Raw genomic sequence first — 16,212 nt, 5'->3', positions numbered from 1 at the left:
ACCATCCATCTGGATTTCACGGACAGGATCAGATAGCAGTGAGTGTCATGTCACCGCTGACATCCGCTGACCCCTAGGGATGAATGGAGTGTCCGTTCAGATCAAGGGGTCTAAGCTATTTTCTAGTTGTTACACCGACCTGTGCAGAGGATGGATCATTTGTGCAATTTGGCCCTTTTGTACAAACTATTCGCTTTGTTTAATGCAGACCTGTTTTTCTTATGTGTAGTACCCTATAGTTTCACGCCAATGTCCATCAGATTGTAATCCAATGGGTTGCAATTTAGGTGCATGTCTAGCTATTTTTAGAATTAAATCAGGGAAGGGTTAAAATCAATGGCAGTTAATTGTTTTCTGTATGTTTGCCTATGGAAAATTGATCCTTAACTTTTTGTCCCAGAGATGCTAAGAAGTTCAGAGAAATCATCCAGAAAGAGGGGAATTCCCATGTTAAGACAGTTGTCAATCAACCAAGTGTCCCCAGTGGAAGATTTTCCTTACCTTTTATACTGGGAACAGCTCTACAATGTTTGACGTCCCCTAACTCTCTCAGTGACAATAGTCCCCAGTAAAAAGAGAGAAGTGAATATCTCTTATGGTGGCACAGACAACAATAAAAACTCGACAGAGGGTCTAACCCTTTCAAATTCTTTTCAAAGCTAAAATAAAAGTATTTTCTTAGAGAAGCACTTTATGGATTAGCACTTGAGGAAACCTACTTTAAAGGAAATATAAGGGCTGCCTTTGCTGACCATCTGAAATTGCAGGTTGCCTGGCTGTTATGTTGACCCACAGGCTTTAATACATTTTGAGTCACCAACCCAGAAACTGTATGCATATCAGGAATGTAAAAAGCCCTTATCCACTCGTGTTTTATGTTAGTTACTTAACATTTTGAAACAAAAAGACCAGCACAGCAATCAGGCTATTATAATTGAAGGGTATTTTATTTAATTAGAGGGCCATACCAACAAACCACAGTGTCTTATAGCAACATGTTGATGGAGCTTCTGGCTACCTCTGTCTGTGGTCTTTAGCACATTACATTGCTGGCCAAGTATAGCACCATTTACTTATACCTCCCATAAATGCTGTTTACTTTCTGATAAAGTTTCCTTACACACCCCAGATAAAGGTCTCCTTTACTTGGTGGTTAGTTGTGTATTGTGGTACCTCCCTTTGATGGTCAGTAGAATAACATTGTTGAATACTTCTTTGGCACGTGTTTCTTTTTTGCCTGGAAAATGATAGTTCACTCTGACCAGATTTAGTAGAGTGCAGAAAGGACTGCTTTAAACCACATGCATTGAATAAGAAGGCTCCTTGGTATCTTCTTCCTCCCATTAGCTGCAATCTGACAGCAGACAGTTAACCACTTTACCACCGGAGGATTTTGCTGTCTTATGTCCAGGCCACTTTTTGTGATTCGGTACTGTGCAAATTTTAACTGACAATTGCGCGGTCGTGCGACGCCGTACCCAAACAAAATTTACGTCCTTTTTTTCCCACAAACAGAGCTTTCTTTTGGGGGTATTTGATCACCTGTGCGATTTTTACTTTTTGCGCTATAAACAAAAAAATAGCGTTTATTTTGAAAAAATAACAATATTTTACACATTTTTTTTATATGAAAATTCTCCCCAAAAAAATAAAATTTCTCTATCGCTCATTGACAGACGTAGTCCTCGGTGATTCAACACCCTCGGGTTATGCTGCCCTCTACAGGAGTAGGACTAGACAGGAAAGAAAACGTTCTGGCCACACCCTAGGGGCAGTCCCAGAGGGTATATCCTCTCACTTCCTGCTACAGCAAATCAGTTTTTTTCTGTCTAGTTAGGAGTAAGGACCTAGATACCTTGCTGGGATCTTCGGTCCTGGCAGGATTTTTTTCTTAGAAAAGAGTTTTTAGACAGCTTTTTTTCTCCAGTGTTCCTGTGAGATCTTCAAGCAAGAAAGATGAACTGGGCGACGGGCTGGATGTTGAGATCCAGTGGTCACCCCAGTTCAGCCTACGAGCGCGTGCAGGCCATAGCTCCGCGCTGGGTCGGCCGCGACATAGTCCCACTGGACGGGGACTGACCCTGCGAGTTAAACGTCTCGCTGAAACGCCAAAGACCATGAGTCACGGCGTCCGTATTGGTCGACAGCCCTCCTACCTCGGTGGAGAGGGGTACTGTCAGGAGTTGGCGCCCGCCTGGTTCCGGTATGGTGAGTAGTATGTTCCCCCTTTCCCCCTGACGGGTCTTGTGGTGAACGCGGGCCCCTCTCTGTAATGGTAAGGATGGGTTCCCCTCTATCCTATAACATGTCACAGATCCCCCTAATTGAGTGTGATTTTTGTGTACAAGAAGCCAGGAGGCTTGGTTTGGGAGCTGACAATCTAATTGTAAAAATGTGAAAATGATTGTAGTCAGTGGCAGTACTAGAACTTTACTGTGATAGTATAAGGTATCCTACCTGTCAGTAGCCACAGGGCGATGTCTATACATGTATACTGCATTCCAGATCATTCCTCCAGCTAAGCAGATGCCTCCCGACGGCCACGGACCGCATACGGCCCGCCAGGGTCCGGTACCGCCGACCACACTGACCACCATGAGGGTGAAGGGTTGTGAGGCCGAGATCCTTCTGCAGACATGCCGCTATTCTGTGCAGGCCGCCGCCATTGTCTGGTAGATCGCACGAGGCCGCTATTTTGGTGTAGCCTCGTGTCTCCAGCATGGGGGCGGCCATGTTTGAGGTGACTCAAACACCTCATGGAGCCAGGGGGAGGCGCCGGCAGGCGTGTTAAGGGGCGGAGCCGCCTCCTTTACCCAGGAAATAGGGCCAAAGACTTCCTGTCTGTAACAAGACAAGCACTGAGCAAGCTGATGAAAACTTCTGTGCATCAGGGATGAGCCTTGGGGTCTCTCTCTCTCTGTGGGGTCCAAAAAGGCAGGTAACACTGAGGGGCGCTGTTGCGACTGGGGGACACAAAAAAAAAAAATTTTTTTACTTTGTCATTTTTTGTCGCTGGCAAGTGTCTTGTATAATCATTGACCCTGCCGCATAGGTATCCCCACCTGATCCCCTCAAGGTGGCCGCAGGACCCTCCAGTACCCCACTTATTTTTAATGCATTATCGGCAGTTTTGGAGTCTTTGGTATCCCGGGTGGAGGTGGCCTGTCAGGGATGGGGGTCAAGAAGTGACCCCCACCTACCCCTATTGTTTATCAGATACTTCAGATACGGATTCTGAGCTGGTCAATGCAGTTGCAGGTCCCTCTTAGGGGGCTGTTGTCTCAGGTAATATCTCCTCAGCAGTGAGGAGCACGTTTCTGCCTCCGCCATAGCACAAGAGTGGTGGATGCACTAGTTGTGTCCGTCCGGGAAACCTTTAGTCTTGAGGTTACACCGGCAGAGGTAGCTGAGACTGAGATTCCTTTTTGGTACTTGTTAGCCTACCAAAAGGGCGAAGGATTTTCCTTTACCCAAATGGGGTCGTTTTGAAACGAACCCCTGTTATTTCCAAACGCATGGCTAGGTGCTATCCGTTTGAGGAATTCCTCTTTATAGGATAGACGGTACCACCTGCTGTCTTGCCACAGACTGTTAGGATAAAAGGACCTCGTAACTAACGAGGACCTTCCTTTTCTGCTCATAAAGAGTTGTTCGTTCCGCGAGGGCGGGCGATAAGGCGAAACCCTCCAAAGCCCCTTTAGAGGGGTTTCAAAGGGCGCTGGTCGGCTAAACAAAAAGTCCGGCTCAGCCAAGCCTGAAGATACAGCCTGATGCGCCCCTACCCATCTCTGGGGTGGGGAGGATGTCTTCACCGGCTTCTGGAGGACACAGGATCGAGTTTCGATCACTTCCACCGGTGCGATTCTTCCCTTCTAACATTGAACGGTTTCAGGGGTTCTATTCGAACCTATTCACAATGCCCAGGAAAGAGGGCAAGGTGCGTCCAAATCTGGACTTGGGAAGAAATAGAGTCCATCCGTACAGTGGTGGCCTCCCTGCATCAGGGGGATTTCCTGGCGTCCATAGACATTTAGGAGGCCTATCTTTATATCCCCATCATCGCAGGACATCAGCGTTTTTTCGCTTTCCCAAAGATCATCCCTGGTTCCCACCAGGAGACTGAACTATCTGGGCCTAAGGTTGGATACATCCTGGGCAAGAGAGTTTCTCCTTGCGGAGAAACTCCAGAAGGTTCAGTCAACAATTCGGATGTTGCTGTCCGTCAATTGGCTGGGACTGATGGTGGCCTTCTTAGAGGCAGTACCGTATACCCAGTCTCATACCCGAATTCTCCTGAAGGAGATTCTTTTTTAATGGAATCAGAATTCCGATTCCCTGGACAATCGGATCCGGTTGAGCGAGCGGACCAGGAAGTCTCCGATGCTCAACCAGGGGAAGTCATTTCTTCCGATAGTATCCAGATTACCAATAAGGGTATCGGAACTGAGAGCGATCAGATTTTGTCTGATTTACTGGATCGAGCAGCTCTAGAGCAGCCCGATTCGGATCCAATCGCATATGGCCTCTTCATCCAGAGGTTTTTCACTAGCTGTCCCTTCATTGGGACCTCCCGGATGTGGATCTGTTGGCACCTTGGCTTAACAGGAAGGTGCTGAGGTTTGTAGCTCGTGCCGCGATCCTCTAGCGGACGCAGCAGAAACGCTGATCGCCCCGTGGGGGCAGTATCAGCTACGGCATGCCTTCCATCCTCTCAAGTTGCTGCGGGAACTTCTTCGCAGGATAGAGGTGGAGGGAATTCCAGTTATTCTGGAAATTCCGGACTGACCTCGTCGAGCCTGGTACGCCGACTTGGTGAGGCTAGTCGCGGACGCTCCTTGGAGACTTCCTCTCAGGGAGGATTTGCGGTCTCAGGGACCGATCTTCGATCTTGCTTTACAGTCGCTGGCTTAATGGCCTGGCCATTGAGACCCAGGTACTGAAGGACAAGGGAGTGTCAGCTTCAGTTATTCCTACCTCCAGTTAAAGCAAGGAAAGCGACTTCCAGCACATGAAAGTCTTATATTGCATGGTGTGAATCTATTGGATTTCCCCCACATACCTATTCGGTGACCCGAATTTTGGTCTGTCTGCAACAAGTGGTTGAGCAGAAACTATCCTTGAGCACGATCAAGGGTCAGGTTTTCGGCGTTAGCAATCTTCTTTCAAGAAACCTTTGGCTAATCATTCCTTGGTGCGGAATTTCATCCAGGGGGTGCGACATCTGGCTCCGCCAGTGCGCGCACCCTTACCATCTGGGATCTTAATTTAGTGTGGTCGGTTCTTCAGAAACTTCTCTTTGAAGATATTAGGGAGATTCCCTTGCTTACATTATCCCAGAAGGTGGCCTTCTTGGTGGCCATTACTTCTGTACGCAGGGTGTCAGAACTGGCCGCATTATCCTGTCGTTCCCCAGATCTGGTGGTTCATAGGGATAAGGTGGTTCTTCTTCCGAATCCATCCTTCCTTCCTAAAGTGGTTTTCGTAAGACGGACTCACTTTTTGTGATCACGGATAGCCCTTGAAGGGGGTTGCCTGTGTCTGCCGCAACCATATCTACATGGATCAGTCAGACGGTGGTACAGGCTTATTCTATTAAGGGTCGGAATCCTCCGTTCCCTGTTAGGGCGCACTTCACTCGAGCGCTCAGTACTTCCTGGGCCTATCGCCATCAGGCGTCAGTGGTCCAGGTATGTAAGGCGGCCACCTGGTCGTCGGTACATACCTTTACAAAATTTTATAAGATTGATGTGATGGCATCGGCGGATGCCTCATTTGGCCGCAAGGTTTTGCAGGCCGCAATTTGAGGAGACCGGTGGTCTACCTCGGGGGTTTTTTTCTGTTGAAAATTTTTTGTTGAGTCTCATCATTGAGGATGAGCATTGTAAACTTCTAGTTGGCACCGGTTGGGCCTTCTAGATTGGATTTGATTTCCATTTTCCCACCCCTCATTTGTGGTACTGCTTTGGGACGTCCCGAGGGTGTTGAATCACCGAGGACTATGTCTGTCAATGAACGATAGAGAAAAATGGATTTTTGTAAAATCTTACCGTAAAATCCTTTTCTCTTAGCTCATTGACAGACGTAGTACCCGCCCCTCTGTTTTTAAATTGGGTTGGGTTAAATTCTCTAAACACTGCTTTGTGACATAACTGATTTGCTGTAGCAGGAAGTGAGAGGATATACCCTCTGGGACTGCCCCTAGGGTGTGGCCAGAACGTTTTCTTTCCTGTCTAGTCCTACTCCTGTAGAGGGCAGCATAACCCGAGGGTGTTGAATCACCGAGGACTATGTCTGTCAATGAGCTAAGAGAAAAGGATTTTACGGTAAGATTTTACAAAAATCCATTTTTTTGGCCAATTTGTTTTCTGCTACCTATGTTTGGTAAAAAAAAAATCACAATAAGCGTATTTTGATTGGTTTGCGCAAAAGTTATTGCGTTTACTAACTAAGGGAAAGATTTCTGTCATTTTTGGTGTTTTTTTTTTAACGAGTAATGGCCGCGATCTGCGTTTTTTTTTGTGGGACTGCGACATTGCGGTGGACAGATCGGACCCTTGACTGACATTTTTGACACTTTTTGGGGTACCAGTGACATTCTACAGTAATCAGTGCTATAAATATGCACTGTTACTGTAAAAATGACACTGGCAGGGAAGGGGTTAATTTTATTGGAGATGGAGGTGTTAATGTATGCCTGGTGCTTACTAACGTGTGTGGGGGGAGGTGACTGAGTGACACAGGGACAGATCACATGTTCAGCTATGCTGTCACTGTTTGTCACTTAGGAGATCCGCCCGCTCTGTTTACACAAGCGGGCGGATCTCCAGACTCGATTCCCCGACGAATCACCGCTGCCGGTGATCACCGCTGCTCCTCCCCTGGCCCAACTCCCGCTGTGACTGAAAATAGCGGAAGCGAGCCTCCGGTGGCGTGCGAGCGCCGCCCACAAGGGGAGGAGTCCAGCGACGTAGGTCTACGTCGCTGGACGGAATCGAGCCACTTTGCCGCAGTACAGTCCCAGTGACTGGTCGGCAAGTGGTTAATTGCATTATTTAACAGTGAGGAAGGAGGAGGGTGCAATAGAAACAGTAGGAGGGTGAGTATTTCTATGCTTTTCAGGTAATCCTTCTGTGCTGCCCCTGGCCTCATGGCATCTGTATTGCGAGAAAAATCAAACCTATGTTTAATAGCAAATTAAAGTATACCTAAAACTTATGTGCCATACATTCATTGAATCTATTTAATAGAAAAAAAAAAAAAAAAAAAACAGTACAGCATTGTTTTATCAAAAAACACCAGATTTCTACTGGCAGCCCCAATACCATTGCAGCTTGCGTAGCTCCCCTCTGTCCTTCATTTGGAGGGCCTGTTCCTCCTTTGAAACCAAATCCCTTTCCCCTCCTGCAGCCTCAGCTGTCTTTTTTATACATCTTTGTACAAATTGTACTAATTTACTACCAAAAGTGTTACGCTGCACTAAACTTTTTATCTAACCTCCATATTACTGCTTTTATTATTTTTTTTGAACAATCAAGAAGGAAAATTAGAGGTAAAAAGAAAACACTTGTGTTGTTTAGCCAATTTTATTTTATTCTTTTTGCATATTAGATTTAGATCGTTGTGGTCCATGTAACCAGGAACGTGGCAGGGATATGTCCTTTGCCTACACACTGGGGTGAATTTACTAATGGCAAATTGACAGTGCATTCTGCAAGTTCAGTTGCACTTGTATTCCCCAGAGCTTAGTAAATATTTCAAAGCTTCACTTTGTAAAGAATATGCAATTTAGTGCAAGGAAAAATAAAAGTTTAAAAGAACAACATTTGTACTTAATTTGCATGATTGATTGTTTTACCACATTCACTATGCTCTGGGGAAAATGAGTGTAACTGCACTTGCAGAATGCAATGAGTAAATAAAACAGTATGCTTGCTTTTAGTAAATCCACTACTCTATGTGCTAAAAGTTGTCCCTCTATAGGCCTCATGTACACTGGACGTTATCAAAATGTCAATAGAAAGCTGTAGCTGTAGAAGGAGTTTTTTCCGCTTTTTTGCAGTAGTGCTTTTCAACGTTTTTCAGCTGTAGCGTTTTTTTAGCAAAGCTATACTCCTCCAAAAACGTATTGCTCAAAACCATTGATAAACGCAGAATAGCTGCGTTTTTAAGCGTTTTTACGCTTTTATCAGAGTTAAAGCATTGTTACAGCTGAAAAACGTCTCTTAAAACCCTCTAGTTCTGGGTTTTTTTTTCCCAGCCAGAAAACACCCCTGCCAAAAACTGCTGATAACAGCCTATGTGTGCTTATACACATAGGATAACATGCTGGGGAGTTTAGTGGTTGCAGAAAAAAACGTCTGATGCCAAAAAACAGCAGCTGTAAAAATGTCCAGTGTGCATCAGGTCTTATCATTCCAGAAAGTTGGAAGATATGCAATTGTGTACCAGCTATATGTGTGTGGGTGTTCGGAATTACACTCTCCTACTCTCGTCAACCTGCTATGGTTTTATATGGCTGTAATACTGTACCTGTTACTGTATTCATAGCTAATCCAGCCACCTGCCTATGCTGCCTGGCACAAAAGATCTAGTGCCTTGATATGCCACCCTCTTTTATAATTTAGGGTAGTGGGAAGAATGTTTAGCACCTACAGATCTGTCTGTAAAAAGGCTGTATTTGTCCAACATATGAAATGCAGGAGCCATATGTACTGTGCTACTTGCCATATATCATAAAAGATAGACATGAAATACTGAGCTAACCTTCAGACTCTCTCTTACATTTCTAGCACTGTGAGCAGAAGGAAATTAGCATTTGCTCGAACTGTCCATCTGTTCATAAAAATAATTCATGCAGTCTACGAACGTGTGTGAAATGATTTTCCATTTTTGCGTGTTCTCAGCATGTAAGTCACATAAAAATAATCCCTTCTCCTGTACTATTCTCTGGACAGAAAGAATCTTAATACACTTGCTGAATTGCAGAGGGCAGGGCTGGTCAAACCGACTCACAGGTTAAATTGCAGTGTGGAGCTATCTGGGAGTGAATTGACTTATTAGCTTTTTTTTCTTTTTTAGCAGTAGAACTTGAAAAGGGGATATGATTTGTGTTGCTTTTTTTTCAGATTATATTGCTGGTCAAACATATATTTTTCCACAGGGCTCGCTGGGAGTTTATGCACAGCAAAGCAATACATACGATAACAACTCAGCAACTTCTAAAACATAGCGAACACTACATGCTGCAGGCTTCATAATCTGCAAAGAGGTGTTCTATGGTCACAACATCCACTTTTATTTTACAACATCAGCATTGTAAATAGCAATAGGAACAATAGTTATTTTTGACAATCCAAATTATGCTTTCTTGAAAAACCTCCTTTGTTGTTGCCTGTCTGCTGGTCATCTTTTTCCACAAGTTTCTGGATTCCCTGCATGCTTTGCAGCTTCCCCTCTTCTCTTTACTTTCAGTTTCTAAGGACTACATATCCCATGGTACCTTGCTGCCTGCAAGCTGTGATTCCTTTACTGACTCCACCTCTTGAAACTTCTCCTCTCAGCACCTCTGTAGTTCAGAAAATGCCTATGTGTGCATGGACATAGATGTGTGTTTACAAGCAGAAAAAAAAAAAAAAAAACGCCTGTAACAGTGGTGTTTTTTTTAATCATAGCGTGCTGGACCCCTTAAACTGAAAATTCAGTTGGGCTGTTTGTGGACCCATTAAAGAGATTTTTTATTACTGATTTTGTTACATTGTACTGATGTAGGTTTGAAAAACAGCTGGTACCTAATAACAAACATTTAGTTTATAGCAACTTTGATCATGGCTCTTTAACTGCATGGAATACTCTCTTACAGGTGCAAGTGGGGTAAAAAAAAAAAAAAAAAAAATACATTCTGATTAGAAACTTCCAGTTATGAAACAAACCTTCTTGATTTTTTTTTTCTGCATGTTTTGTGCCCCACACACTGCACTGATGTTTAACCACTTGACCTCCGGAAGGTTTGCCCTCCTTCATGACCAGACCTTTTTTTACAATACGGCACTGTGTTACTGACAATTGCAACACTGTATATACCGTAAATTAAATTTCAGGTTTTTTTTTTTTTTTTGCCACAGATAGAGCTTTCTTTTAGTGGTATTTGATCACCACTGCATTTAAAATTTTTTGTGCTAGAAATAAAAAAAGACTGCCAGTTTTGAAAATAATAATATATATATATATATATATATATATATATATATATATATATATATACATATATATATAGCTTCAATAAAAAGTATGTGAATCCTTTGGAATGATATAAATTTCTGCACAAATTGGTCACAAAATGTGATCTGATCATCATCATCATCATCTAAGTCACAACAATAGACATTCACAGTCTGCTTAAACTAATAACACACAAAGAATGAAATGTTGCCATGTTTTTATTGAACACACCATGTAAACATTCACAGTGCAGGTGGAAAAAGTATATGAACCCTTGAATTTAATAACTGGTTGAACCTCCTTTGGCAGCAATAACTTCAACCAAACGTTTCCTGTAGTTGCAGATCAGACGCACACAACGGTCAGGAGTAATTCTTGACCATTCCTCTTTATAGAACTGTTTCAGTTCAGCAATATTCTTGGGATGTCTGGTGTGAATGGCTTTCTTGAGGTCATGCCACAGCATCTCAGTCGGGTTGAGGTCAGGACTCTGACTGGGCCACTTCAGAAGGCGTATTTTCTTCTGTTTAAGCCATTCTGTTGTTGATTTACTTCTATGCTTTGGGTCATTGTCCTGTTGCAACACCCATCTTCTGTTGAGCTTCAGCTGGTAGACAGATGGTCTCCTGCAAAATGTCTTCATAAACTTGGGAATTCATTTTTCCTTCGATGATAGCAGTCCGTCCAGGCCCTGACGCAGCAAATCAGCCCCAAACCATGATGCCCCCACCACCATACTTCACAGTTGGGATGAGGTTTTGATGTTGGTGTGCTGTGTCTATTTTTCGCCACACATAGTGTTGTGTGTTTCTTCCAAACAACTCAACTTTGGTTTCATCTGTCCACAGAATATTTCGCCACCAGTACTGCTGTGAAATATCCAGGTGCTCTTGTGCAAACTGTAAATGTGCAGCAATGTTTTGTTTGAACAGCAGTGGCTTCCTCTGTGGTATCCTCCCATGAAATCCATTCTTGTTTAGTGTTTTACGTATTGTAGATTCGCTAACAGGGATGTTAGCATTTGCCAGTGACTTTTGTAAGTCTTTAGCTGACACTCTAGGATTCTTCTTCACCTCATTGAGCAGTTTGCGCTGTGCTCTTGCAGTCATCTTTACAGGACAGCCACTCCTAGGGAGAGTAGCAGCAGTGCTGAACTCTCTCCATTTATAGACAATTTGTCTTACCGTGGACTGATGAGCAGCAAGGCTTTTGGAGATACTTTTATAACCCTTCCCTGCAAGTCAACATTTCTTAATCCTAGGTCTTCTGAGAGCTCTTTTGTGTGAGGCATCATTCACATCAGACAATGCTTCTTGTGAAAAGCAAACCCAGAACTGGTGTGTGTTTTTTATAGGGCAGGGCAGCTGTAACCAACACCTCCAATCTCATCTCATTTTTTGGACTCCAGTTGGCTGACATCTCACTCCAATTAGCTCTTGGAGATGTCATTAGTCTAGGGGTTCACATACTTTTTCCACCTGCACTGTGAATGTTTACATGGTGTGTTCAATAAAAACATGGCATTCTTTGTGTGTTATTCGTTTAAGCAGACTGTGATTGTCTATTGTTGTGACTTAGATGATGATCAGATCACATTTTATGACCAATTTGTGCAGATCACATTTTATGACCAATTTGTGCAGAAATCCATATCATTCCAAAGGGTTCATATACTTTTTCTTGCAGCTGTATATATATATATATATATATATATTATTTTTTTTTTTACTTTCCTCTATAAAACACGTTCAATAAAAAAACAAAAAAAAAAAAAGAAATCAAATGTCTTTATAACTTTAGACCAATAAGTATTCTGCTACATATTTTTGTTAAAAATAAATCCCATTAAGCATATATTGATTGGTTTGCCTAAACATTATAGTGTCTACAAACTATGGTCTATACAGGTGCATCTCATAACATTAAAATATCATCAAAAAATTAATTTATTTCAGTATTTCGCTTCAAAAAGTGAAGCTAATAAATTTTATATAGATGTGTTACACACAGAGTGATATATTTCAAGCATTACTTTCTTTTAATTTTGATGATTATGGCTTAAAGTTAGTGAAAACCTAAAATTCAGTATCTCTGAAAACTAGCATATTAACCACTTTACCACCAGAGGATTTTCCTGCTTTACGTCCAGGCCACTTTTTGCGATTCGGCACTGTGCGACTTTAACTGACAATTGCGCGGTCATGCAATGCCGTACCCAAACGAAATGTACGTCCTTTTTTCCCCACAAACAGAGATTTCTTTTGGTGGTATTTGATCACCTCTGCGCTTTTCATTTTTTGGGATATTAATAAAAAAAAGCGTCAATTTTGAAAAAATAACAATATTTTTCTACTTTGACAGTTAAAAAATATCCAATATATTCAATGTTTGTCATATATTTAGGCCAAAATGTATTTAGCTACATGTCTTTGACAAAAAAAATTCTCAATGAGCGTATTTTTAACCGCTTTAAGACCGGAAGATTTTACCCCATTCCTGACCAGGCCATATTTTGCGATTCGGCACTGCGTTAATTTAACGGACAATTGCGCGGTCATGCAACGCTGTACCCAAATTAAATTGATGTCATTTTCCCCCACAAACAGAGCTTTCTTTTGGTGGTATTTGATCACCTGTGCGATTTTTACTTTTTGCGCTATAAACAAAAAAAGAGCGACAATTTTGAAAAAATAACAATAATTTTCATTTCATTTAATTTTCATTTCATTTTCATTTTGATTGGTTTGTGCAAAAGTTATCGCAGCTACTAACTACGAGAAATTTATGTAATTTTTATTGTTTTTTTTAACTAGTAATGGCGGCGATCTGGCAGCGATCTGCGATTTTTTTTGCGGGACTGCGACATTGTGGCAGACAGATTGGACTCTTGACTGACATTTTTGACACTTTTGGGGGTTCCAGTGACATTACTACAGTAATCAGTGCTATAAATATGCTGTTACTGTAAAAATGACACTGGCAGGGAAGGGGTTAACTTTTATTGGTGATCAAGGGGTTAATGTATGCCTGGTGCTTACTGACGTGTGTGGGGGGAGGGGACTGTGTGACACAGGCACAGATCGCAGGTTCAGCTATGCTGAATCCTGCAATCTGTCCCTGCCTGTCACTTAGGAGATCCGCCCCCTTTGTTTACACAAGCGGGAGGATCTCCACACTCGATCCCCGACGATCGGGGAAGAGCGGCGGTGATCTCCGCCGCTCCTCCCCTGGCTCGACTCCCGCTGTGACTGAATACAGCGGGAGCGAGCTTCCGGCGCCACGCGCGCACGCTGCCCACAAGGGGAGGAGTTCAGCGACGTAGGTCTACGTCGCTGGACGATGATGAACCACTTTGCCGTAGTAGGCTCAATGTGAGCGGTCGGCAAGTGGTAAAATAAGACCAATAAAAAAATCATTTTTAATACAGAAATGATGGCTTACTAAAAGTATGTCCATGTACAGTATGGTATGCACTCAATACTTGGTAGGGGCTCCTTTTGGATGAATTACTGCATCAATGAGGTGTGGCATGGAGGCGATCATCCTGTGGCACTGCTGAGGTGTTATGGAAGTCCAGGTTGCTTTGATAGCAACCTTCAGCTCATCTGCATTGTTGGGTCTGGTGTCTCTCATCTTTCTCCAGACAATACCCCACATATTCTCTATAGGGTTCAGATCAGGTGAGTTTGCTGTTCAATCAAGCACAGTGATACCATGATCATTAAACCAGGTATTGGTACTTTTGGCAGCGTGGGCAGGTGCCAAGTCCTGCTGGAAAAGAAATCAGGATCTCCATAAAGAAAGGGCACTTTGTAGTGTGACCGGTGCTGTCCAAATCTGTTGCCAAGGACTAAGACCCACACACAGGACAAACTTCCAGCCAGCTAGACATCTCCCTGTGCAATATTGATCACCTCTGACTTACTGCTTTGCTAGACTGCCCTATTCAATAGAATATTGGTCTATCCTCCTAGGGGTAGAATATTATGGCATGTTCTTTAACCACTTTAAGACCGGAAGGATTTGCCCCCTTCCTGACCAGGCCCTATTTTGCGATTCGGCACTGCAATAATTTAACAGACTATTACGGGGTCGTGCGATGCTGTATCCAAATAAAATTGATATCCTTTTTTTTCCCCATAAATAGTGCTATCTTTTGGTGGTATTTGATCACCTGTGCAATTTTTATTTTTTTTTGCTATAAACAATTTTGAAAAAAAAAAAAAAACAATATGTTTCACGTTATGCTATATGATATTCTCAAAAAAAATTAAAAATCAAAATTTTTTAACATTTTAGGCCAATTTGTTTTCTGCTACATATTTTTGGTAAAAAAATTGCAATAAGCGTATTTTGATTGGTTTGCGCAAAAGTTATCGCATCTACTAACTACGGGAAAGATTTATGTCATTTTTATTGGGTTTTTTTTACTAGTAATGGCGGCAACCTGCGATTTTTTGTGAGATTACGACATTGCGGAGGACAGATCAGACCCCTGACTGACGTTTTTGACACTTTTGGGGGGACCAGTGAAATTACTACAGTAATCAGTGCTAAAAATATGCACTGTTACTGTAATAATTGCACTGGCAAGGAAGGGGTTAACATTAAGGGTAAACAAGGGGTTAAATGTGAGCCTAGGGGAGTGATTCTAACTGTGGGGGCGTGGCTTCTGAAATGACCATAGAGACATGTGATCCTATATAGAAGGATCATATGGGCTTTATGATCGTTTCAGGGAGAAGAGCGGTTCTTCTCTCTCAGTAGGGAACGATCACGGGTGTCAGGCGGCAATCAGAGCTGCCTGCCCGCTGCATCGGCTTCCCCGCTGACGAGCGGGGGTGGGAGCGTGCCCCTGACAGCACGCGTTCGCCCCCTAGCCTCCCGAGAGCGAGCGCCGTACATGTGCAGAGATTTGCCTGGGAGCTGCTGCTTGCCGCAGTATAACTGCGGCGGGCGGTCATAAAGCGGTTAAAGGTTTATATGATTTGCTTTATTTGTTTCCTAATTATTGAAGTAAAATGTTTACACTACACTACACTACAGATGATAAAGCTGTCTCTTAAAAGAGCATTAATATATGTGTATGACATTTTCGGATACAAGTATTTTCAAATCTTATCTGCAGATGACTGGATTTAATGTAAACTTTTTAACGTGCTTGGATCTTTAACAACAGGGACAAAATATGATACCTTTAAGGGTTTGATTTGACAGCTGTTTGAGGTTTTAGAAGGATGATTTCCATTGTTCTCTGATTGATATGGATAGTTGACATGGGTCAAGCATTTCCGTCAGATTTGCCCATCACAAAATAGAACCGAATGTTTGATAAGCTATCCCACTCAGAGAAGAAGTCAGGACCTGTGAACAAGATGCTTAACCTTTTTGTTTATAACTACGAGCCTACTGTGACTAAAAATAACTAGGAATCCAATGGCATTACTGCACCAATGCAAGATGCAATTCTTTTACACAATAATGTATTTTGAGTTATCCTAATATCTTCTTCAATTTTGTTCCTGTTTCAGCTTGAAGAGAGCGAGGCCAGGTATGCAGAGTCCCAAAAGTCCCAGAAGTCACTGAGTGCCGAGCTGGAAAATTTACACATGGAAATAGACAATCTTTCCAGGAATAAGAACATGGTAATTCCAATTCTTATCAGTTTCTTCTTCTTCCCAGCAAAAGGTTGTTAACTCTCTGATAAATGGATTGTGTGACCTTTTATTTCATATTGAAATCTGATTTATTCCTTTGCTGTTATTTATTTTTATTATCTGGGGGAGATTGAATGTCTCACCACTGTGATTTTTGTCATATATATATACCTGGTAATAAATGAGCAACACTTCTTTATACAAAGGAGGAGCAGACTATTTAGTGTTAAATTGAACAGTCAGATTATTATTTAGTATGTCTGGACTTTGAAAAAAATATATCATCAACTTGTATCCTGTTGGAAATATCTTTCTGACCTTGTTCTAGCTCAGTGTT

The 16,212-nt window shown here is 42.5% G+C and overlaps 1 protein-coding gene across 1 annotated transcript in view; it reads left to right on the top strand.

Moving 5' to 3' along the window:
• Positions 1 to 16,212, top strand: part of MYO18B (myosin XVIIIB) — an 842,989-nt gene that overhangs the window by 634,795 nt on the left and 191,982 nt on the right. The window contains exon 36 of the mRNA XM_082258232.1: positions 15,750 to 15,863. Within this exon, the coding sequence (XP_082114358.1) occupies positions 15,750 to 15,863 (114 nt within the window). The remainder of the gene's footprint in view (positions 1 to 15,749; positions 15,864 to 16,212) is intronic.

This window comes from Pelophylax lessonae (genome assembly GCF_965119305.1).
Source record: "Pelophylax lessonae genome assembly, chromosome: 1".
NCBI classification, from domain to species: domain Eukaryota; kingdom Metazoa; phylum Chordata; class Amphibia; order Anura; family Ranidae; genus Pelophylax; species Pelophylax lessonae.
Note: the sequence above shows the minus strand (reverse complement) of the source record. Positions and strands in the feature narration are given on the sequence as shown.